This window comes from Olea europaea, chromosome 2 (assembly GCF_002742605.1).
Source record: "Olea europaea var. sylvestris chromosome 2, O_europaea_v1, whole genome shotgun sequence".
NCBI classification, from domain to species: Eukaryota; Viridiplantae; Streptophyta; class Magnoliopsida; order Lamiales; family Oleaceae; genus Olea; species Olea europaea.
Window position 1 is genome coordinate 28,850,823 of NC_036238.1, and position 23,255 is coordinate 28,874,077.

General features: G+C 33.8%; 3 protein-coding genes across 3 annotated transcripts; all 3 read left to right on the forward strand.

Moving 5' to 3' along the window:
* Positions 1–8,126: 8,126 nt before the first annotated feature.
* Positions 8,127–9,348, forward strand: LOC111369888 (L10-interacting MYB domain-containing protein-like). The gene is made up of 2 exons (XM_022991606.1): positions 8,127–8,524; positions 8,629–9,348. The coding sequence occupies exons 1-2, from the start codon at positions 8,198–8,200 to the stop codon at positions 9,232–9,234; spliced, it is 933 nt and encodes a 310-aa protein (XP_022847374.1). The 5' UTR covers positions 8,127–8,197; the 3' UTR covers positions 9,235–9,348.
* Positions 9,349–9,387: 39 nt separating this feature from the next.
* LOC111375105 (protein ALP1-like) lies at positions 9,388–10,725 on the forward strand. The gene is made up of 2 exons (XM_022997896.1): positions 9,388–10,178; positions 10,256–10,725. Exons 1-2 carry the CDS (start codon positions 9,449–9,451, stop codon positions 10,723–10,725), a joined length of 1,200 nt encoding a protein of 399 aa, XP_022853664.1. The 5' UTR covers positions 9,388–9,448.
* A 2,624-nt stretch (positions 10,726–13,349) lies between these two features.
* On the forward strand, positions 13,350–16,475 carry LOC111369899. Its single transcript, XM_022991614.1, has 2 exons — positions 13,350–13,641; positions 15,803–16,475. The coding sequence occupies exons 1-2, from the start codon at positions 13,459–13,461 to the stop codon at positions 16,232–16,234; spliced, it is 615 nt and encodes a 204-aa protein (XP_022847382.1). The 5' UTR covers positions 13,350–13,458; the 3' UTR covers positions 16,235–16,475.
* The last annotated feature ends 6,780 nt before the right edge of the window (positions 16,476–23,255 follow it).

Consider the following 23,255-nt stretch of genomic DNA (forward strand, 5'->3'; position numbering starts at 1 on the left):
ACTATTTTTCACAATTAGGGCCCTCCTTCTAGTGCCAAACTGTTGACGTCTAAATTAGCAAAGCTAATCTTAAGCCAACTTTAAGAAAACGGGCGATTTATTGTTGAAAAAGACGACAAAATATGTTTAGAAAGTGTAATTGTGCCATGAGTTGTTATATGAATTCACTTGCTTTTTACAAGAGTCCTATTCAAATATTTATACATAATTTCAGCCGAAATCACATCAAATAAGCAATAGTACCGAGCTCGGAACTCGGGTCGCCGAATTCTCCTGTGATTGATCGACAAGGCCAATGGCCATGTGTCAATGTTTTCCCCAGGTAATGATGACCTGCAAGGGGCTTGAGGATTAGGACTTAGAATTGGTAGTTTCAGGCGACGATGATGTCACATGCGACAAGTGTATTTGATTGATAGGGTGATGTGACAGGAGGTAATCATTATGTTTTTCTGAGATAACGGCGGGATTGTCCGACCTAGGAGTAGGAACCGAACTCCCATTTGCCTGAGGTGGGGTTAGCGAACTATTTTAACTTAGATCGGAGTTTGGTTGTCAACATATGATATTGGGACTTATATTCTTATTTAATTATGTGTAAATTGAGCTAATATCTACTTAAGTTTGTATAATCATGTTAATGTAGAAAAACCACAACTAGAGTACAATCGGCGTGAAAAAAGGTAAAATTTGAGCTTAATTGAAGTTGATTCGAAACAATTGAAAATTAACTAAATTGCATGTGATCAATTAGAAGAACTAATAGAGCACTTAGAAGAAATTCACAAGTTTTGAAAGTTAAATTCAATAATTGAAAAGTTTAATGACGAAATTGCAAATTATGAATCTTGCATCGGATCAATTATTGATGATTTTCGGACGATGAAGACTGAATTTGGAGGATTTAAAGATGGAGGAATAAAATTGCACATAGAGAGAAACTCAATCTAAGCAAGAAGAGAAATTTGGGACCAACATGAAGGAGGAGAACATTGTAGCCCTTAAAATTACAAAAGCAGTGCCCAAAGAAACTGGCATCTGCGATCACACCGCGAATTTTTCCTTGAAATCCGGTAATGTAATCCATCCTTTTTTTTTCTTTGTTGTATTTTTCTTCTCCCGTGACGTGTAACTAAATGATTATTTGGAATAAACAATTGTAATCTAGTTTTTTGAACTTTAAATTTGATTATGGCTGGAATTTTGATTTTCAATTGATGTTTGTGTAGTTTTTTTTTCTAACTTCTTTTTTTAATGTTTTAAATTTCTTGATCATCAATTCATTGATTTATGAATGGTAATTATGTTGAGAGGCAAATTATTTATTTAGACCAAAGTAAAATTTTGCTATTTGAATAAAAGGGTAGAGATGCTCTTTTATGGTTGTCAATGTCATTAATTAAATTCTTTTGTAATTGAAAAGAAAATTGCTTGTGTTTTGGTGACATATACACTAACATTGGAAGCTTGCCATGTGTGAAAACAACAAGTGATGGAGTGACGAATAAGCAACTCAAAAAACTTTCAAAAACCAATAGCAATTTGGAAAAATTTAGTGGCAGCTTAGAAAATGTTAAAATTCGACAACAATTGAGAAATATTTGAAAAAAGTGTAATAGCAACTGGGATATATAACCCAAAGTAATACACAAGAAGATGTGCATAATCAAAGAAGTAACCAGCATACAACCAAATTTTTCATTCTTCTAATATTCTTTATGAACTAAGTTGACAAATAGACTAACATGCTAAACCAATGATTTTTTTAATTATTTTTTTATGTTTTTTAAGTGAAACAATATTGAAATGTTCAAGACCAAAGAATCGAAGAAAAAGAATATAAGAGGAATCCATCAATGATATTTTCTTGTATTATTAACATTGAATGTGATCACAAGAGGAAAGGCTAACATTACAAGTCCAGGCCCCAATGAGTCAATACCATGATTAGTATATTTTGAAAGGGAAATTCAAGTAAATGGCACTAAAAAAGAAGGAAAAATGTTTCACTAATCCTCAATACTATGGACAGCATTGTTTCCAAGCTACCAACTTATAGCACAGATAATCCCCACAACCAAACCCCTCTAATTAATGTAAATTGTTTCAATGTCTAAAGATTGTTCACACAAAATCAATCTTAGTCGAGTAGACCAATTGAGCTTGACTAAGATAAATTTGTTTTCTTATGGAACTTTTACCTTATCACAGTCAAGATAATGTAATTACATAGAAAGTTCACACGATTGAACTTTGTCAATATATATTAAACCAGGTCGAATTATTTTAGTAGAAATTTTTCTTTTTTTAATAATGTAATACATTCATTTATTTTTAATCACAAAGTGGATCATGGACTCAACAACCACACTTTTATGGTCTGCAGACATGGTCTTAACCAAGCTAACATGGCCAACTCAAAACTTGTTGGAATGTCTTTAACTTCTTGTTTTGAACTATTTACTTCTCACTCAACAGTCGACAGTGGACACTTATTTTCCTTAAAATCCCCAAACAAACCGGTCTTGCAAGTATCATAGTTTTTGAAAAGACATATGCCCCTATTTGGGCTTTATTTAAATGTATTTTTGGGAAAAATATATTTTAAAATAGTGATTTTTTGAATAATGTATGATTAAAAAAATTAAAAAAAAAATTGGGTTAACATGTAGTATTATTTTATTTGAGAATGTGTGGTTAAAAAGATGAAAGAGAAAAATACATTTTGGATAAAATGGAGGCCAAATAGGAGATAATCTTTTCATTTCGTGTTCATTTTGAAAATTGTTCCAACATATATTATTATTAATTCAAGAATTTATTCATATAATCCTACTGTAACTCCTATAAACAATAATTTTCTATCATACGGGATTTTCCTGAACCCACTAAGTTTATTCGATTTCTACAAATTTTAACACGAATTGGACTTTCTATATGGTTCATAATTTTATCTAGTCAAATCGAACGATTTGATCTAATAAATTTAGAGAATTTTTAATAAATGTCTCTAAATTTGAAAAATAAAACAAAATTTGACACTTTTACTAATAGTATTAAAAAATGTCACTTTTTGTTGTGAAAAGTCCAATTTATCCTTAGTGATACATTTTTAGGAGCATTTAATGCTCATTAATGCTCGACTTGAATGTCATTAATGCTATAAAGTAATGATTTAATTTTTGTACTACACACACACACACTCCATCCGTCCCAATTATATAGGTTAAGTTTCCCTTTTTTTGCCTCAAATATATAGGCTCGTTTCCTAATTTAGAATATTTTGTTTTGTTTATTTACCAATATACCCTTATTCAATTTTCCTCACTTAATATGTCAACTTTTTGAAATCATCCAAATACACACATTCTCACTTCTTGGAAACATGTAACAACTCTCATTTCTTCTTCTTTAAATTAAATCATTAAAAAAAAATTAAATCATTCAAATTCTTTACTAATTTCAAGAATAATTTACTACTACATACTGAAAATTAAATAGGGATAAACCAAGAAAGATCTTGACAAAAATTTATTTTCCAATGACATTAAAGAATATTTCTTAATTAGTGTGAAAATGAAACAAGCCTATATAATTAGGGCGGACGTGAGTATTATATTGGGTAATATAAATTTTTGTTAATAAAAAAAAAGAAAAAAAGAAAGAGATTTTGAAAAGTGAGGGTAAACAAATTTCTTCACAAACCATAACTTTCTAACCATTTTTCTCGTTTCTTAATAAAGAAGACATTTACTATTGAATTCATCATCCATTTTGAAAGATTAGCATACTTCAAATTATTTATATTTTTATCATATAACGTACTAATTTTGAAATGTTAAATACAACAATGTCATATTTATTCGAAATTTTAGAAATTGTTATTCATTGATTTGTTTGGTTTTTCCAATCTTTTGGAATAAAGATACGAATATCCTCTAAAAACGTTGTGAATGATTCCATATTTAATGCATCATTAAGTTATTTATTGGGAAGATGTTATCATATTGTAGTTGAGAATTGATTATCACCATTAATGTTTTTAATAATTTCTTCCAATCAAACCCAATAAATGTTTTAAAGGATTGTCTCTTTAATGATTTATTGTGCAAATTATTTGGGAAGAAGATTTTGTCATTCAGTAATACAATATTGATGACCACATATGATGAAGAAATTTGTTCCAATCACCTATATATATGCTTCCCGTCAGTTTCGAAAGTTCAACTATCGAAATCGATATTTTGAAACTGTCGGGTTAGACATTTCAACCGTTGAACTCGATATTTCAAAACTCTCGGGATAGACATTTCAACTATCGATTTCAACACTTGAAAGCTGTTGGGATAGACATTTCAACTGTCAGTTTGGCTATTTGCTATTATATGGATTTAATATCGACATATTAATTGTGCACAGTTCTTACCAATGCAATCTAAACTTTTTAGGTATGAGTAATAATTTGAGATTTATTGTGTCTCATGAGAGAATGTTTGTTCATGTGGATGATGAATGAAAGTGGAGATGAGACAAAGCGTATTTATAATCAAATTCTTGAAGAATTGTCTCCTACTATGGTCATTTAGTACACAACCACCAAATAATGTTTATTATAGTATTAACAAACTTCCTAGACACTAATTCTCGGCATTTGTATGTTGGTAACTTTTACACAAGACAAGATAATCAAGCATAACGGTTATACCAAACTAGACAATACGACGGGTATACATTAATGCATAGATACAATAATCATGACAAGACAATCGATTAATGTATATAAATCACTAATATCATCCAAATTTATTCATTGGATTTCCATATCATGAAACTTCACATCATTTCAAGTGAAGGATAATTATTGTATCATACATGACGATCGACTAAATTGAAAAAAATTGGGAAGTCCATGTAATTTTTTGCACTTGGCTAAGTATACTTAAACTCGACCATGATTATAATACATAACTAGTAACAGTTACACAATCAAGCTACATAACTGGCTAAACAACTATATTTTCGCAAACTAAAAAATAAACTGCTCATACACGAAAATAAGTTATACAATATTTTACAACCTGAAAGTTCAAAGATTAGATATATGAGCTTCATAACCTGCAAAGTTCTGCTATTCTCAATCAGAAGTCCATGTAATTTTTTGCACTTGGCTAAGTATACCTAAATTCGACCGTGATTATAACACACAACTAGTAACAATTACACAGTCAAACTACATGACTGGCTAAACAACTATATTTTCGCAAACTACAAAATACTGCACATACACGAAAATAAGTTATCCAATATTTTCCAACCTGAAAGTACAAAGATTAGATATATGAGCTTCATAACCTGCAAAGTTTTGCTATTCTCAATCCTTCAGAAAGGGACAACAATACTTTCTATTCAATAAATTTCAATTATTTTATATTTTTCCTCTCTTTTTACCACTCCTAATGTATTGAGTTCGATTCGAAACAGATGATATTCAAATTTGCTGAAGTGCGGTTTCTTCATCACCACCATTTCTTCATTTTTAATTGGATCGATAGCATTTGAAGGCACCTCTGAGACAACTCCTTTAGTAGAATATGGTGGTGACATGCCATTCAAGCACTCCTCCAATATCATTATAGTTTGTCAAACTATTCAAAAATCAGTAAAATAAACAAATACCGAATATCAAATTATAATATGTAATACATTTACTTCGTAACACTTGTAGAAGAGTAGATGATTTATGTTTTGCATTGTATCATAATTGTTAAGAAACAATAACCAACTATCGCAAATTTCAGATCATAACTCTCAAGAATGATAGTTTTATCTCGACAGATGGATTCCATAAGCACTACACGTGAATTCTCCATATGCTAACATGAATCAAATATTTGAATCCTTAAATTGAACCACAATACATCGAATTTAAAAACGTATCAACTCATAAATTCAGCCCACATTTAAATTAAACTCAAAATTTTCATCCAAACGACATGTGAGCTGACCATAAATCGATTCAACAACTCACTGTTAGTAAAAGATAAAAAAAGGTTCCTATATGCATTTAAATTATTGTACTTACAAATCGAATAATCAAGTATTTGAGAAAACATAATCACGGAATAAACACAACTCCTCATTCATCTAAAATTGAATCAATGACTCGATAAAAAATATCAAAATATATAGATAAATGAACAAGCTTACAAATAAATGTAACTAAGCTAATTCGGGGAAAAAAAAAAGAGACTAACTTCATGCAAACTTAAAATTATATTCATAACACAATACAACAAGAATTTAATTTAACGATAACACCTAAAACAATAGCATATTTGGAAAAAAAAATCTCGGTAAAACTTCAAAATCAAGTAAAATTGTCAAATTATACAACTAACACTAAACAAGAGCGTACTAAAATTTCATTCATTCTTACTTCCCAGTGTAGCCTAAATGTAATTCACTAAATAAGAGTGTATTTTCACTTTTTCATTTGCAGAACTTACATACCATTAAAAATTAAGTAATCCTGGTTCAAAACAATAGGAACACCAGTCGTTTTCTATTTAGGGGCTGTTCTCTTTCCCGTTTTCAAGTCGTTTTCTATTTTCAATTTTTCAAAACGATGAAAATGCGTTCTTTTTCCCATTTTCGAAAACCAGTTTTTGAAAACAAAAAAATGAATTACACTAAAAACACAAAACGACTAAAAAGATGTTTTGAACGTTTTGAAGCCAAAACCATGAAAAAGTAGAAAACACGGGAAATGCCTACATTAAAACCCACTCGTGACCTTCTCTCTCAGATATTCTCTCTCTCCTCGTCTCCTGTAAGATCCGTTCCAGTATCTTCTAGGGTTTGCTCTGCCTTCGCCCAAACAAGTCCGACGAATAGCTACACTCACCGATTTAGCTCCTCAGAACACCTGAGAAATTGCGTGAAGAGGTGAAAATTTCTGTCAAAATTTCTCATATTTTGTGCAAATTTCTATCAATTCAAGCCTCTGCGGCTTCCATGGGGTAGGGACCTAATGCCTTCTTCTTTTGGGTTTTTCATTTTAGCTATGAGATCATATTGCTCGCTGAATGAATCTTTTTATTGCTAGAATTTTGCACCTTTCTTTTGCTGTTTTACTTATAAATGGTTTAGTTCCATTGCTTTTTCTAGGCGTGCGTGTGTTGTGCCGCGGGGTGGGGAGATATTAATCAAATTAGCGATTGAGTTAGCCATGGAAATGATTTCGTAATCTTTCGCAATTGAGGATTCTTGATAATATGAGGCACGATTATGTTGCCTATGACTGGATACAGGATGAATGCAACAGATATTTAAATTTATGTTGAAAGTTTCCAAGTGTTTGATAGAAGTCCCCAATGGCTTCATCTTTTTTATTTTTATTTTTTACTTTCACTCTTCCATCGTTTTAGTTCATTTGCTTCCTAGAATACTATTCTGACTGATGAATCACTAGACAAAAAATAATAACCCACCAATGTTTCTAAGAGCTGCTATCCTATGCTTAGTTCGTCAATCCTGATTGTCTCTTTAATCTCAAAACTCTGCAACTTCTGTCCATCATCTACCCATCCTTTGATCCATCTCGGGATGTTTTTGGTAGAAGAGGAAATGGTTGGAAGCTTGTAATTGAACTGCTCCTTTTTATTCCATTTTGGCTTTTTGATAGAATCTGAAATGAAGTCCACCATTTCAAATTAAATGGAATGACGTCCTGACAATCTTGCTCTACTTTTCTACTGTAGAATTCTTGAATCTGGCTTTAGATCTTTATATTTTGGCAGCATATTATAGGACGGCATTATGCTAGTGCAAAATAAAATCTGTCTGAAGTTCAGTGCTAGGGCTACTTTTCGCTTATTTTCTTTCCAATAATTGTTTCATGCTAATTTAGTGGGATGCTTCAACCTTAGCTGATTCTCTGTTGCTTGAGCATTTTCAGTGGCAAGTCTGAAATTGTAAGTCATGCTGGACCTCGCTTAAGGCAAGTTCCCTTTTATGGACTGATCTTATGAAAGGAAGGTTCTAATAACATGACTAATTGGTGCCCTTTTCTTTGGGCAAGGCCGTGGGTTTTCTTTTCTTTTCTTTCCTCTTTTTTTTTCAACTTTTCTAAAATTGTAATAAATGTAATACTCTACTTATTTCCTAATAATTTGGTGTATATAAATATAGCTCCTATATGGGTGGTCACAGAGTTAGGAATCAGGAACCAATGTCCTGGTCAGACGAGAATGAACACACTTTCATCGAAATTCTTTATGAGAAAGTGAAATCAAATGTATTGCAATGTTCAACATTCACGAAAGACGAATGGGGTAGGATCAATGAAAACATGATAGCTTCAACAAAAATGGATTACGGGATAGATAGATTAAAGGGAAAGTGGAACCGCTTACGTAAGATTCATCGCATGTTCTCTGAACTTTTGGGACATACAGGGGTTACATGGGATCCAAATACCAACAAAGTTAATGCTGCTGAGGAAGTTTGGCAACACTTTTATACGGTACATGTATTTATTAAAGAATATTTTTGTCATTATTTTTTTCTTATCAAATTTATTTTTTTATGTTCAACACTTTGACAATGTGACTTCTTTTCCAATGGCAGATTAATAGGTCGGATTACAAGATGTTCAAGAGGGAAGGATGTAAGCACTACCACACTCTTGGGGAGATATTTAGTGGGACTACAGCTACTGGAGGATTATGCAAAGCCTCCACTCAGCTTCCAAACACATCAGAGGAAGAAAGGCAACTAGAAAATGATTTTTTGAATAGGGGAGTGCATGTACATGCAGAGAATGATGATGAAGTCGATGTGGTTTCTGATACTCGTCGATGTAACGAAATTGGTACATCAGGTGAACGACAACGTAAGGAACCTAAGATCAGTAAAAGTGATAAACTTGAGGCATGCATGGCACAATGGTCATCTACAGTTAGTATGAGGAATGAAGAAATTGAACTTAGAAAACTTTATCTGAAAGAAAAGCTTGCAAAGATTCAAGGAAAATCAAGTAATCAGTCAGATGTTGAAGTTAACAGTCCGGATCCTTATTCAAATGTCATTTGCATGGACATCTTAAACGATATTGAAAGGTTGTCTAATGAGGTTTATATGAAAGCAATACGGGCTTTTAATGATCCTAATTTCAGGGTGTCATTTGTGAAGATGCCAGAAGTAAGGAGAGGACCTATTTTGGAACTACTTTGATGTGACTGTTGTTTTAATTTTTCTAGTAACGTGTTGTTCTAATTTGTGATGTTGAAATACTACGTTAAAGTGTGACTATTGTTGTTCTAATTTGTGATGTTGAATGTTGAATGTTGAAATACTACGTTAACATGTTGTTTTAATTTGTGATGTTGAATGTGTGACTATTGTTGAAATACTACATTAATGACTATGGTTATATTTTGTTCACAGTATGGCCAGTGAATCAAGTGATGATGATTTGTTAAATATGGATGATTCGAAAGGAAATTTTGGAGATTTCATGATGCTTCATTGCTTTGCTGCACACAAAGGAAGTACCATTGGTAGGATGCCTTGTAGAACATCATTGCTTACGGGAAAAATGTACGTGCTCGAAATTTTGAATGGACATCCGGAAGTGTGTTATCGTAATTTTCGTATGCAGAAACACGTTTTTATGAATTTTTGTGATACTTTAAAAGAAAAAGGGTTGTTGTATGATGGGAAAAAAGTGAGTGTTGAGGAGGGTGTTGCTATGTTTTTGATGATTGTAGGGCACACGACACGATACAGTATAATTGGTGATAGGTTTCAGCATTCCAATAACACAATACATAAATGGTTTAAACGAGTTATCAGGGCTGTTTGTTCATTTGGCATTGAACTAATACGTCCGACAAATCAAGACATTGTGCATGAGCGAATTTTGCAGAAATATCCTTTCTTTAAAAATTGTATAGGTGCAATAGATGGAACACATGTTGCTGCTTGGGCTCCTGCATCGAGACAAATATCTTTTCGAGGAAGGAAAACTAATGTAACACAAAATGTGATGTTGACATGTGATTTTGATATGAAATTCACATTTGTGTATTCTGGTTGGGAAGGTACTGCTAATGATTCACGAGTATTTGTTGACGCTGTCACAAGGAGCTCAAACAATTTTCCAATGCCACGAGGAGGTATATTCTTATACTTCAAATAATTATTGCGAATTTATTTACAGTCACACTATGTAAGCCTTTTTTTCATTTTGCAGATCAATTTTACCTTGTTGATTCTGGATATCCAAATATGCCTGGATTTCTTGCCCCTTATCGAGGTCAAAGATATCATCTGCGTGACTATGTTGGACGGGGAAGATTACGTGGGAAGGAAGAATTGTTCAACTATAGACACTCATCGTGCCGTAACATTATTGAACGTTGCATTGGAGTTTTAAAGGCAAGATTTCCTATTTTGAAGTTGATTACCAACTATCAACTTAGTAGGCAAAGACAAATTCCTATTGCATGTTGCGCAATAAACAACTTTATTCGTCAGGAGCACGCTTTAGATAAGTTGTTCGTACAGTATTCGGAGGAGAATATGGTGTTTCAAGATATCCCGGAGTCAAGTCAAGATCAAGAAGTCATAAATTTTGATGCTAGTCAAACAGCTCAAATGGGACAAGTTAGGGATCAAATTGCTACACAAATGTGGAATGACTATTCAAGACGTCGTATATGATTTCGTGGATGTAGTTTATATTTTGTTAGTGTCTACTTGTTTTGTAATGACACATAAACTTCGAAAAATATCTATTGAATTATTCGTATTCAGGATTTTGAATTATTCTAGTGCTTTCTCATGATTTGAACTGTGTTAAATGTTGTCTTCTGGTAAACAAGTGAATTATTTTGAAAGAGTGCATATTCGGGAAAGCTTAAAGTAAATTGTTGGGCTAAAATTGAAGTTGGTTACTAGTTTAAAATGGAAATAAAATTCAACGGCTAACATGAATTAATTACATAAAGTTCAACTAATACTATATTTAATATTATATTAGCATTAAAATATTCACATTTGTTGAATAATCAGATTTTTGGAATAAAATATTATTAAAAAAATTTCTCAAAATTTCAAAGTAAACGCGTTTTTCAGTTTTATGTTTTCAGAAACAGTTTTCCAAAATGACAAAGAGAACGTATTTTCAGCAATTTCAAAACAGGCACTCAAAACACAAAACTCAAAATGATTTCAAAACTCAAAACACAAAATCGAAACACAAAGAGAACAGGCCCTAAATAATTCTACCCAACATGACATGGAAAACATTTGAAAATCTCAATTATTTTAGGAATTTGAATATCGTCACTTATTAAATCGAAACCCTACATATGAATTTCGTGTATTCTTGATTTTTATGAAATAAATATGGTTGGGGAACCCTTAACTCCCATCGACCTTCCTTGGTGGACCCTAAAAAGTCACTAAGGATGTGTCCGTCTTTACCAAAAAAAAAAAAAAAAAAAACCCTACATATGAATTTTCCCTCAACTTCAAATTGCAACCACTCATAACACAAATAAAACACAAACTATTCAAAACATTTAAATCTTAAAAATGAAAATGATATTTACCCGATGTAAACTTGGAGCCAAATACGAGCTGTAGGATATTGAACTTGAAATATACTCCGACTAGGTATGGTTATCGATCATGAGATGGGGAAGTGGTTATTGTGGGGCGTAAATTCTTCAAATTCTTCTTCACCATTTTGTGTGAAATGAGTTTAGGAAGTGGGTTTGCAAAATTGGGATAGGTACAAAATTGCAAAATGGGTTTAAAAAGTGGGGGGTGTGGTTTTATGTGATATTTTTTTTACTTTTTATACTACATTTCATCTAATCAAATCAGTTTTAATTTATGACATGCAAGGTATTTAAATCTTCTAGAGGGAGAAAAAAAAAATCAAAAGTGACATTCTTCAAAGATTATTGAAATGTGAAATTTTTGAAAATGTCAATCCAAAAAAATCACATGGTGTGCAATTTTCTCCTAATAAAAGTATTTATTGTAACTCCTACACTTGTACATCTTTGAGTAATAATACGAGTAAATTGTTTAAAAAAGCTCAGTAGGAAAGAGAAACTAAAATAAACAAAAACATTTTAATCTATAAGTTTGCAATTGACACACACTAAGAAACATCTAATTTTTTTTTTTTTTTGAAACGTACATCTAAATTTTGTTATTTTGAGTGGAAAATATTTTATAATTTTTTCGCATATTATTATTATTATCATCATCATCATCATCATCTTTTTCTATGATCTATAATATATATTAAAATATCACATTAAGTGAGAATCAATTTTTGGACGATTTTAACCCTGCTACTATTCGATTATTTCATTGATACCTTATTTTTTTTATGTAATAAATATTACATAATTATTGTCATTTATGAAATCTGTGTTACTCAGTTAATTAATATTCACATTAATTTAGATTCATTGAATTTTCATATAGATGAATTTATCTAGAAATTTAATGAGTGTATTTATGTATTAACAATTAATTTATATGTATCAAATGTAATATAAAAAAATTGCTCATTTATAGTATTTTATCTTTGCAAAAAATATGAATTATAAAAATTGAGTTTTGAGAGTACAATTAGAGTAATTTTCTTTACTCAAAATTCTATAATAAATTTTATGTTCTTTAATTCGTCCGAGACTCATCAAATTCCAATAAATTTGTAATTTTAGAATAACGTGCAATGCACGTTAATATCTGACTAGTTATCTACAAAATATCAGATAGTCTTTTTTCTCAAATATTACAAACGTGAACGCACCAAACACAGACACCGTTCATTAATAAAAGAGAAAAAGCATTAAATTGCCCCCCAAGACACATCTAAGTTGACGGAACAATCATATTGGGGGGCTCTGGAACCAAGCGTGGGGAGTTCGATTCCTGATGGGAACCTTTGATCCAATAAAGGAGGAATTATTGGTGGATTAATCACCATGGAGGAGGTTTCTTTTGGGGAAGGAGTAAAAGTCATGTGGGAACCTGGGAACCAACAAGGGCACATCCTGCGATTTACCTCCCTGAGCAGCTGAGGGGCCGGACGTTTAGGGACGAGGATATATAGTCTGGCGCAAGTTGGGACACCTCGTTAAAAAAAAAAAGCATTAAATTACCAAAAATGTAAAGAAAAAAATAATTAAAAATAGTTGAAAGCGTCGGTCCATGTAGTCATAAATAGTCTACCAAAAATCCCTCTGTACCATTGAATGAATACGAAATGTTGCTTTTACGTCCTATAAATCATCTCATTTTATTCTCGTTGTCATTCACATTCTCTCTCTAATCAAGATTTTCTAGAGAGAGAGAAAGAATATACACACATATATATATAGAGAGAGAGAGAGAGAGTAATCATTTTGCTTCATAAAATAAGAGAAAATGGGAGGTTGTGCGACCAAGCCAAAGGTGTCGAAAGGCGATGAACCAGAGGCTTCGCCTCCTGTTTCGAAGGAGGAGGTAGAGGAAAAAGAGGTGGCGACAGTGGGAGAAGTGGCGGCTAAGGATGAAGGGGTGGTGATTGATAACGATACCAAGCGTCAATCCCTTGGTTTTCTATTCGAGGTAAAATATATTAATGCATGGTCAATTATTCTTTTTATGTTCATTAACTTTTCAATCTTGAATTCTTGTTTTTTTTTTTTTTTTAATAGGAAATGTGATTGATTATCATTTAGATTTTGGATAGAAATGTGTGTGTATATCTATGAACAATTTGAAAGTGGAGATGTTTTATAAGCAAAGAAACAAATATTTTTTTGTTTAAATGATGTTGAGAGAATTCAAAGCATACAGAAAGCATAAGCCAATTGGTCATGAGTTGCTTTGTTGTTAAATTAAATTTCCAATTCAACAAGTACATCTTGGGTAGGAAGCGTTGGATAGTTACTATTGAATCATCGATTTCTTTCATTCTCCCTTTTCATTTTCTTGGTTATAACTTATTGAACAACTTCTTCTTAAGCATTAACTGTGCTTATTTCCCCTCAAGACGAGAGTCATTTCTTACAAAATAATATGTTTATTACGTGAAATCTTTAACACAACATTTCGCCTTTTAAAAGCTTATCAATTCTTGGTGTTATGATCTAGAATTTTGAAATTAAACGAATGCAACATGTAGTTGGTTTTTATATCGAATTCTTAATTTCATTGTTTATGTTTATTCAACTTAGCAATTTTTTTTTTTTCAAAGATTCTCATAATCCTTCGAGCCGTTAATTGTTGTTATCTTTGTTTAATTATCAACTATATAATATTTGCGTAAATTAATTTATTAATTATCCTTAAACTCGTGAAGTCTTAGTGATAAAGTTTGAAAGTTTATTGGATCTTGGTTTAAGGACAATTAAACAGCTCATTTTATGACCCACAACATGTCTTTTTCCCTTTGTTCATGTTTTTCACTCCATTTTTCTGCGTGTTTTGTTCTTACTGTTGTAAAATAAGTGATACCAGGCTGTCTAGCTTTTCTAGTAACGCTTATTTTTATGTTGCTTTTAGAGAGAGATTGATCTACTCGTTTCGATAATCTATGGGCATGTTTGGTACTCTGTAATGAACAGCATTGTACCATAAACGTGTGGGACTAATGCTTTTTGTTTCCCGTGTCATGGAAAGACTTAGAATAGCTCCTTCTAGGGAGTTTTAGCTATAGGTTACACTTGAACGCGACTATCTTATCTCTTCAAATACTCAAAAACAAACTCCTTGGCAGACGGGGGCGGGAGTGACGATCGCTCCTGCAACATTCGAAAATTTTGTTAAGTTATGTAGAAAACTTTAAATTGTTTTAATATATATACACACAAAATACATATATATTTTACCTCTTCAACAATTTTTCATCCCACATCATTGAAATCATGGCTCTACTGCTGCTCCTTAGCTTAGCACTATCCCCCTCCAGGGATTTAGCGGCAAGCTCTATCACAACTGGACTATCTTATAATAAAATCCTATTTTCCTATCATCACATTAATTTTCTAATAAAGTCAAGGAAAATGGACAAAAAATTAACTTTGTTTTCTATGATGTATTATCCCCCGCAGCTTACCTGAGAGACTGGTAACTGCTGATAACATTATCTTGGTCGTAATCTAATTAGTAGGCAAAACACTTGCATGAGTATACGGATTTTCTCAAGTAAATATAAGTATAATTAGATCCCTTTGAAAGTCAAACATTAAATTTAACCAAACATTCAAGATTTAATTCATTATTATACGTTCATTTCATGAGATCCACTATTCCTCTTATCGTTCCTATTTATAAACCATTTTATAAATTTTCAAAATGGATTTTTTACTTGAACATATAGGAAACCAAGTTTTGAGAGGAAGGGTGCATTAAAATTAAATTTACCTATTGTAGTTGTTAAGCATCTAATTTTAGTATATATGAACCGAACCGATGGAAATAACGGATTAAATCATGTATTCAAGCCCAAATTAAGTGGGAACGTAGCTTAATTTGATGTTGTTGTTACTCTGAGCCTTCAACATATACGCCATGTTTAGTACAATGGACCGAACAAGACAAAAGACTTGTGTATTTCTTATTTCAACTCATTTAGTGCAGTAGAGCATATTTATATGTCAATGTTGCATTGGAACTCTGATTCATGTCCAATAGCCATTTCAAATGGTCAAATTATCAGATGTTAATAATATAATCCTTGGACATATCATCTGAGATAATCAAAATTGTTTTAATGCTTATCCAGAACGACGGGAAGCTGGAATCAAGTGAAAGCGATAAATCAACTAATGAACTAGTAGACCTAACATCATCTGAAACCAGACAAGCTTCTGATGTACTGGCCGAAGCTAAGCCTCAAGAAAACGTGCACGTAAAATCTTCAGAGCTGGTTGCTTCTACTGAGCCCTCGAATGAAAAGAAAGAAATTGTAAAACCAACTGCAGACAGTTTAGAAACTGAACCATCTGAGACGATAAAAGAAGTGAAATCAGTGGAGAATGCAAAGGTCGATACACTAGAGGAAAAGAGACCGGAGGAGAAACCTATCACGCCTGATCAGACAAACAGTTTAGAAACTGAAACATTGCAGAAGGTAACAGAAGATAAACAAGTGGATACTAAGGCTGAAACAGCTGAGGAAAAGAAAATCGAAGATAAACCTATTACGTCTGATTAGAAGACAGAGAAGTGAACGGGGGATGTGCTGTGAAGAATGGCTATGAAGATTAAGAAACTTTGATTCGAGTAATTTAGATAAATTCTTTCTTGTTATATGATAAAAAGGATGTTCAAGTGCTAAGAGGTATGTATAAGTCAGCAATGGAAGATTATTAACAAATTTGAAGGATGCAGACAACCTTCTGCCATTATAGAATTAAGTAACTTATTATGGCATATATTATTGCTTTGTTTCTTCCTATTTGAATAGATTTGGTAGCCGATCCACATCATAAGTTTTTGTGAAGGGACTATCCTTCTGTTTGCCAAGGTACTATCCTCTCTACTTTAGTCAGCCAAAGGGACAGGGATCTTTTGGCTATGCAATGTTCACGACTATGCCCCCCCCCCGAGTTAACCACTTATTTTTTGCGGATGATTCTATTGCAGAAGCTCTCTTGAAAGATCTTCAAATCGGTGATTAATGGCTTAGTCCAACGTACCTTTCTCAACCAAAAACTAATCCAATCGGCTCCAAACCACAACCAATTAATTCACCTCGGTTGTTATTTAATCTTACCCACATAGGGCAAGAAAAGATGATGATTTGTGGCCACAAAGGTTAAGAGAAGACACTACAAAGGTATACTATGAAGAAACCACCAATTGTACACGTTAAACAGGCATTTTGGACACTTCGAAAGGCCTTTTTTCACATACAAAGAGTGCAGCCGGGATTCCCTTTTTCTTCTCACAAACCCACACAAAACATCATTAGAAAGTGGTTAGGGTTATAGCCATATATATACTCTAGGGTTAAGCTTTAAGTTGGACCTTTAAAAAGGTAAACGGGACAAGATTCAAACCATCCAAGAGAGAATATAATTGGGCCAAGTGTAGTTCATGGACATGATTGTTGGACTTATTTCATTCATCGGCCTATACCTATGAATAATATTAACCCACATTAATATCATAGCTCAGAATTTAATGGGTATCAAAAACCCAACAAATCTCCACCTTGATGCTCAATAAATCTACAAGCAATCAAAACACACAGTTAGTACTTGCATAATCAAGGTGACCAATAAAATTGGATCACAAACCTTATATCGTGTTTCCAACATGAAACACATACCATACCTGCTCCATGTACTCACTGAGGCTAAGGTAAAAAAATACCCAAGTAGAAGCAAATATTTAACTGTAAACAATCAAGAGCAAATACATATGCGAAGACGATAAACTATAGGATAACATATATAGATATTTTCAGAAACACGTTCATATAGAACCATAGATTAACACCAAGTCAATCAAATCACGGCCAACCACATATGCAACACATACATCAATGACTCTACGAAAAGATCTCATCACATTTATCCTATTCCATTCTGTGTTGTTCACACTTCGAGAACACTTATCTCCTCTCATCGCCTGTCAAGCTCACTAGACTAATCACCCAACTCATGTCTAACTGGTAGGTCACAATAGATTCTAAGTCCATGGGATAATCCTCTATCTCCGCATCACTTCTCCCAACCTACGTGAATAATGGGTCTCCACCTAACAAAAGTGATAGAAGTGTCTCTCTCACACTCCACCTGATCAGGGTCTCTTTACAGATAAATGATTTTAGATATTTGATCACATCTACACTCGTGATCCAAAAGACACACTCCACATCCCCGGTACAAACCACAATGTACCCTTAAACATCTACACTCCACCTCACCAAAAGACACACAACACACTGCTAATGCATCCTAACCCACTATGCATGCAAGCAATTACACCAAATAATCTTATTGTCTCAAATTTATGCAAATGCACATATCTAACACATTGAAATGTAGCAGACATTCATGCAACAAAATTTAGACAATCACACATATGTAGAAAGGATCACACACAGATGCATATGCAATAATTATGTTTACGCTTAATAAACCTCACTAGCGTCATACCAAATTCGTCTCACTTCTCATCTTACCCTTTATCTTATCCTTCTTTTTGGGACAGTCCCTAACAAAAAGTGTCCAGACTGTCTACCACTAGACTTGTCCTGCCCTTTGCCCTTCTTCTTACTACCCTCATCATTCGAGTCACTACCTCCTTGAGTTTTACCCAAATTCATTTGCTTAAACTTCATCATACTTCTTATCATGTGTAATTTACCACTCCTCTTATATTCATTTTCAACCTTAATTTCTATCTCCTTACTCCTAAGTGAGTCTATGACAATCTCGATTTTAAGGTGTCCTTACCAAACTTAATTGCATTCTTAACTTCCCTATATGAACCACGCATGGAATTAAGCAAGATAATAGCCTTATACATTTCAGATACAATTTTTTCACAGTTAACAATATCTTGAACAAGTTTATTGAAAACATCCAGATTGTTGTCAAGATCCTTTGAAGGATCCATCTTAAAACTGAAGAAACGCTCAAGAAGATAAAATTTATTGAGAGTAGATTTAAGTAAATACACATCTTCCAACTTTTTTCAAAGATCTTTTGTGGTATTCAATTCTCCTATTTTTCCCAAAATAGCATCAGACAGGTGTAAAATGAATGAGGTATAAGCAAGCTCATCGGCTTCTTCTTTTTGTTCTTTTGAAAAATTAGATGGAGGATTGCCTTCAATAGCTTTTGAAACCTTTTGTTGGACCAAAATACCCTTCATTTTTTGTTGTCGGATTAAAAAATCACATTTTCCATTAAAAATACCAACTTCGAAATGCAAAGACATTTTTGAAAAAATGAAGTAATCAAATGCATAAATAGGTCACACAAAGTAATCCTATGGCCGCAATATACATCGTTCTAGATTACAGGATTTCGTAAGACTCGCAGTCTTAGATCAATGGAATATTCGAACGGGTCAAGTCTAGATATTCTAATGGGATAATTAATGCAAACATGAAGATATGTAAACAAAAGTTTGAATTTTTACGCAACAAGTCTCACACATTGTCTATATGAAAGATAAATCAAAAAATCAACTACCAACTTGCAATCAAAGTTCAACACTTCAAATAGAACAAATAATTCCTAAATTTTCTAGTACAAACAATGGTTACCAAGCAATGACAACCCCCTAATCCTATTGATCACCCTACACGATGATCTGCTAGTGAGATAATGTAAGTATTTCAGCCAATTTACCAAAGAGGATCAATCTGAGTCCGTAAATTATGAGGCACGCGAATTTAACACTTTAGGACCACCACTAATCGTCCTAAAGTCTCTGAAACCTGCAATAAAAATCACGATCAAGGTCTGCACGTCCGAAGAACAACACTGACTTGATTCTACTGCAGACCCTGAAATAGAAAACTTTCAACACGAAAAATGTTAGAAATAATGTGAGGAACAAACTGCCTGAAGAGACCGTTGCGAGATTTCCTCTCACGCGTGGCTCTACCTCTCTATGCGTGGGCCTCACTCCTCGCCATTTTCGACATTCGCCGCCCTGCAGGGTTTATCTCCACCTGCACATTGCGAAAGCTCTCTTGAAAGATCTTCAAATCAGTGATTTTCGGGCTCTGTCCAACTTACTTTTCTCAACCAACAACCAATCAAATCGACTTCAAACCACAACCAATTAATTCATTTCAGTTGCTATTCAATCTTACCCACGCGAGACAAGAAAAAATGATGATCAGTGGCCATAAAGGCTAAGAGAAATCACCACAAATGTATACTATGAAGGAACCACCAATTGCACACGTTAAACAAGTGTTTTAGACACTTCTAGAGGCCTTTTGTTCACAAACAAAGGGGACAGCCGGGATTCCCTTTTTCTTCTCACAAAACCACACAAAATATCATTATAAAGTGGCTAGGGTTATATATATATATATATTATAGGGTTAGGCTTTAAGTTGGCCGTTTAAAGAGGTAAACGGGCCAAAATTCAAGCCATCCAAGAGGGAATATAATTGGGTCGGGTGTAACTCATGGACTTGGTTGTTGGACTTATTTCATTCATCGGCTAATTCTTATGAAATAATATTAACCCACATTAATATCATAGCTGAGATTTATTGGGTATCAAAAACCCAACAGATTCTATTCTCTTTGTCAGGGCTATGGCATAGAATGCGACTACACTCCTGAATATATTGTACATCGTGAGGTTGCTTATGGATTGATGGTGAACTTGGAATAATCCTCAATTACATTTAGTATGTATTTGATTGGCTTTATTTTTCATAAAAATTTATTTCTTTCTATGCAAATTTCATGCTTGCAATCAAATACGTCCTTAATCCTAATGTTGGGAAGCATTATAGAATCAGTTGGCCCTGGTTAAGGCCAGTGAACATGGAAAATATTTGGGTTTGCCATCTATTAGCTGTGATTAAGGAGTTCATCTATAATTATGCAATCTATTTCCCTTTACAGAATATTTTGCCCAAACATAGGTGTAACTCATGGACTTGGTTGTTGGACTTATTTCATTCATCGGCTAATTCTTATGAAATAATATTAACCCACATTAATATCATAGCTGAGATTTATTGGGTATCAAAAACCCAACAGATTCTATTCTCTTTGTCAGGGCTATGGCATAGAATGCGACTACACTCCTGAATATATTGTACATCGTGAGGTTGCTTATGGATTGATGGTGAACTTGGAATAATCCTCAATTACATTTAGTATGTATTTGATTGTCTTTATTTTTCATAAAAATTTATTTCTTTCTATGCAAATTTCATGCTTGCAATCAAATACGTCCTTAATCCTAATGTTGGGAAGCATTATAGAATCAGTTGGCCCTGGTTAAGGCTAGTGAACATGGCAAATATTTGGGTTTGCCATCTATTAGCTGTGATTAAGGAGTTCATCTATAATTATGCAATCTATTTCCCTTTACAGAATATTTTGCCCAAACATAATTGTATTTCCGTAGATATCATATTCTTGGTGTATTATATATACACCAATGTACCATGTACCAAATCAATGAAAATTGTTTCATTCATATGAAAGTTAACATGGTATCAGAACATTAGGTTTCGAAAACCATACCTTGCCTCTGCCATGGCCGATCCTGTTCCTGCCGTTGTCTTGGATACCACCAAATCTCTTACAGATGCTTCTTCCCCATATTACGTGCACGCATCTGATCAACCAAACCAACTCCTTGTTGATGCTCCTCTAAATGGAGACAATTATCCTACTTGGCGCCGATCGGTAACACGCGCCTTGAATGCCAAAAAAAAAATTAGGATTCATCGTCGGCACCATCAAACATCCAACTACAGATCAAACATCCAACTACAGACATAGCAGCTGCACTTCTTTGGGATCGTTGTTGCGACATGATAATGTCGTGGTTACTTCATTCCATTGATTGATCTCTCACCAGAAGCCTCCTTTATTGTGAAACGCCCAATGACCTACGGGTCGAACTGGAAACCAGATTTCAGCAAAGCAACAAGACCAAAATTTTCACCCTCAAATGTGACCTTGCCAATCTTCACCAAGGACATCAATCAATCACTAATTACTATGGAAAATTGAAAGAGTTATGGGGTGAATTAGCCTCCCTCCAACCGGTCAATACATGTACGTGCGGGGCAGCAAAAACCATATTTGAAATACAAGATTCGGACAAAGTTTATCAATTTCTCTTAGGATTAAATGATAGTTTTCAGCACATCCGGTCACAAATACTGGCTACTGATCCATTACCTTCAATTGGGCGTTGCTATGCTATTCTTCATCAGGAAGAAACCCAACGCCTGGTTCAATTGTCATCACCGTAGCCAGATGCTTCTGCCCTAATTGCTCGTTCAAGGCTGCCAATGACCTCGCCTCATCCCCGCCGTCCCCGTCCCATTGGAATACCACACCGTGCCGTTGGAACACCACTATGTGAAGCATGTGGGAAACCGGGTCCCCAACGCAACAAATGTTTTGAAATTATTGGGTACCCGGAATGGTGGCCGTCCAAGAACAAACGGCACACCACAATGCCGTCGTCGCCGGCTGCTCATCAGGCGTCTAGTACCACTACACCACCAACCGTGAGTGAAACTCCCAGCCTTACCACCGTTCAATATAACCAATTGATGGAACTGCTGAAGAACCCAGTCCTCTCCTTCACAGGTTCTGGCTCTGCCTCCTCTTTTCACCCCTCTTTTGATCGTGAATGTTGGATAATAGACAGTGGTGCCACACACCACATTACTAATTTACCCCTAAATAATTGTCAAGATAATGCCAGCCCAATTTTTGTTTACCTTCCCACAGGATCACAGTCCCCCGTCTCTAGCACGAGTGATATTATTTTATCCCCTGGTCTTTCCCTTTCTAATGTTTTATCGATTCCTGAATTTAAATTTAATTTGTTATTAGTCAGCCAACTAACAAAATCCCTCAATTGTGTTGTCTCATTTTTTCCCACCTTTTGCATATTTCAGGACCTAACCACGAAGACACTGATTGGAACAGGTCATGAGCGTAACGGACTATATTACTTCAAACCAGCTCCAGCAATCGCTCTCCAATCATCCAATCAAAATTCCTTTGACACATGACATCAACGTCTTGGTCACCCCTCCTTAGATAATATTCCTAATTTTATTTCTCGTCCTAAAATTATTGAACATTGTGATGCATGTAATCGTGGTAAACACACTTGATTGCATTTTTATTTAATTGCGAATAAAAGTTTGATGCCCTTTGAATGCATATTTTGTGATCATACTGCCTCTTCCTTGGGTGTACATTATTTCTTAACTATAGTTGACGAATACACTCGAGTCACATGGGTATATTTAATGCGTTTTAAATCTGAAACTTTATCTTGTTTATGCGCATTTTTTCCCATGATTCACACTCAATTCAATTTCAAGATACGCCATATACGCACTGATAATGGTCAAGAATTCCTTGCTCACACCACACAAGATTTTTTTTTTTTGAACAAGGCACCCTTCACGAACGCACTCGTGTTGAGACACCTTAACAGAATGGTGTTGCTGAGCGAAAACATAGCCATATTTTAAATGTGGCTTG

Excerpts from the sequence above, each read along its gene's own strand:
- LOC111369888 (XM_022991606.1), top strand. The coding sequence starts at position 8,198 with ATGGGTGGTCACAGAGTTAGGAATCAGGAACCAATGTCCTGGTCAGAC. Across the intron at positions 8,525-8,628 it reads TTTGGCAACACTTTTATACG|ATTAATAGGTCGGATTACAA; the intron begins GTACATGTATTT and ends TTCCAATGGCAG.
- LOC111375105 (XM_022997896.1), top strand. The coding sequence starts at position 9,449 with ATGGCCAGTGAATCAAGTGATGATGATTTGTTAAATATGGATGATTCG. Across the intron at positions 10,179-10,255 it reads TTTTCCAATGCCACGAGGAG|ATCAATTTTACCTTGTTGAT; the intron begins GTATATTCTTAT and ends TTCATTTTGCAG.
- LOC111369899 (XM_022991614.1), top strand. The coding sequence starts at position 13,459 with ATGGGAGGTTGTGCGACCAAGCCAAAGGTGTCGAAAGGCGATGAACCA. Across the intron at positions 13,642-15,802 it reads CCCTTGGTTTTCTATTCGAG|AACGACGGGAAGCTGGAATC; the intron begins GTAAAATATATT and ends ATGCTTATCCAG.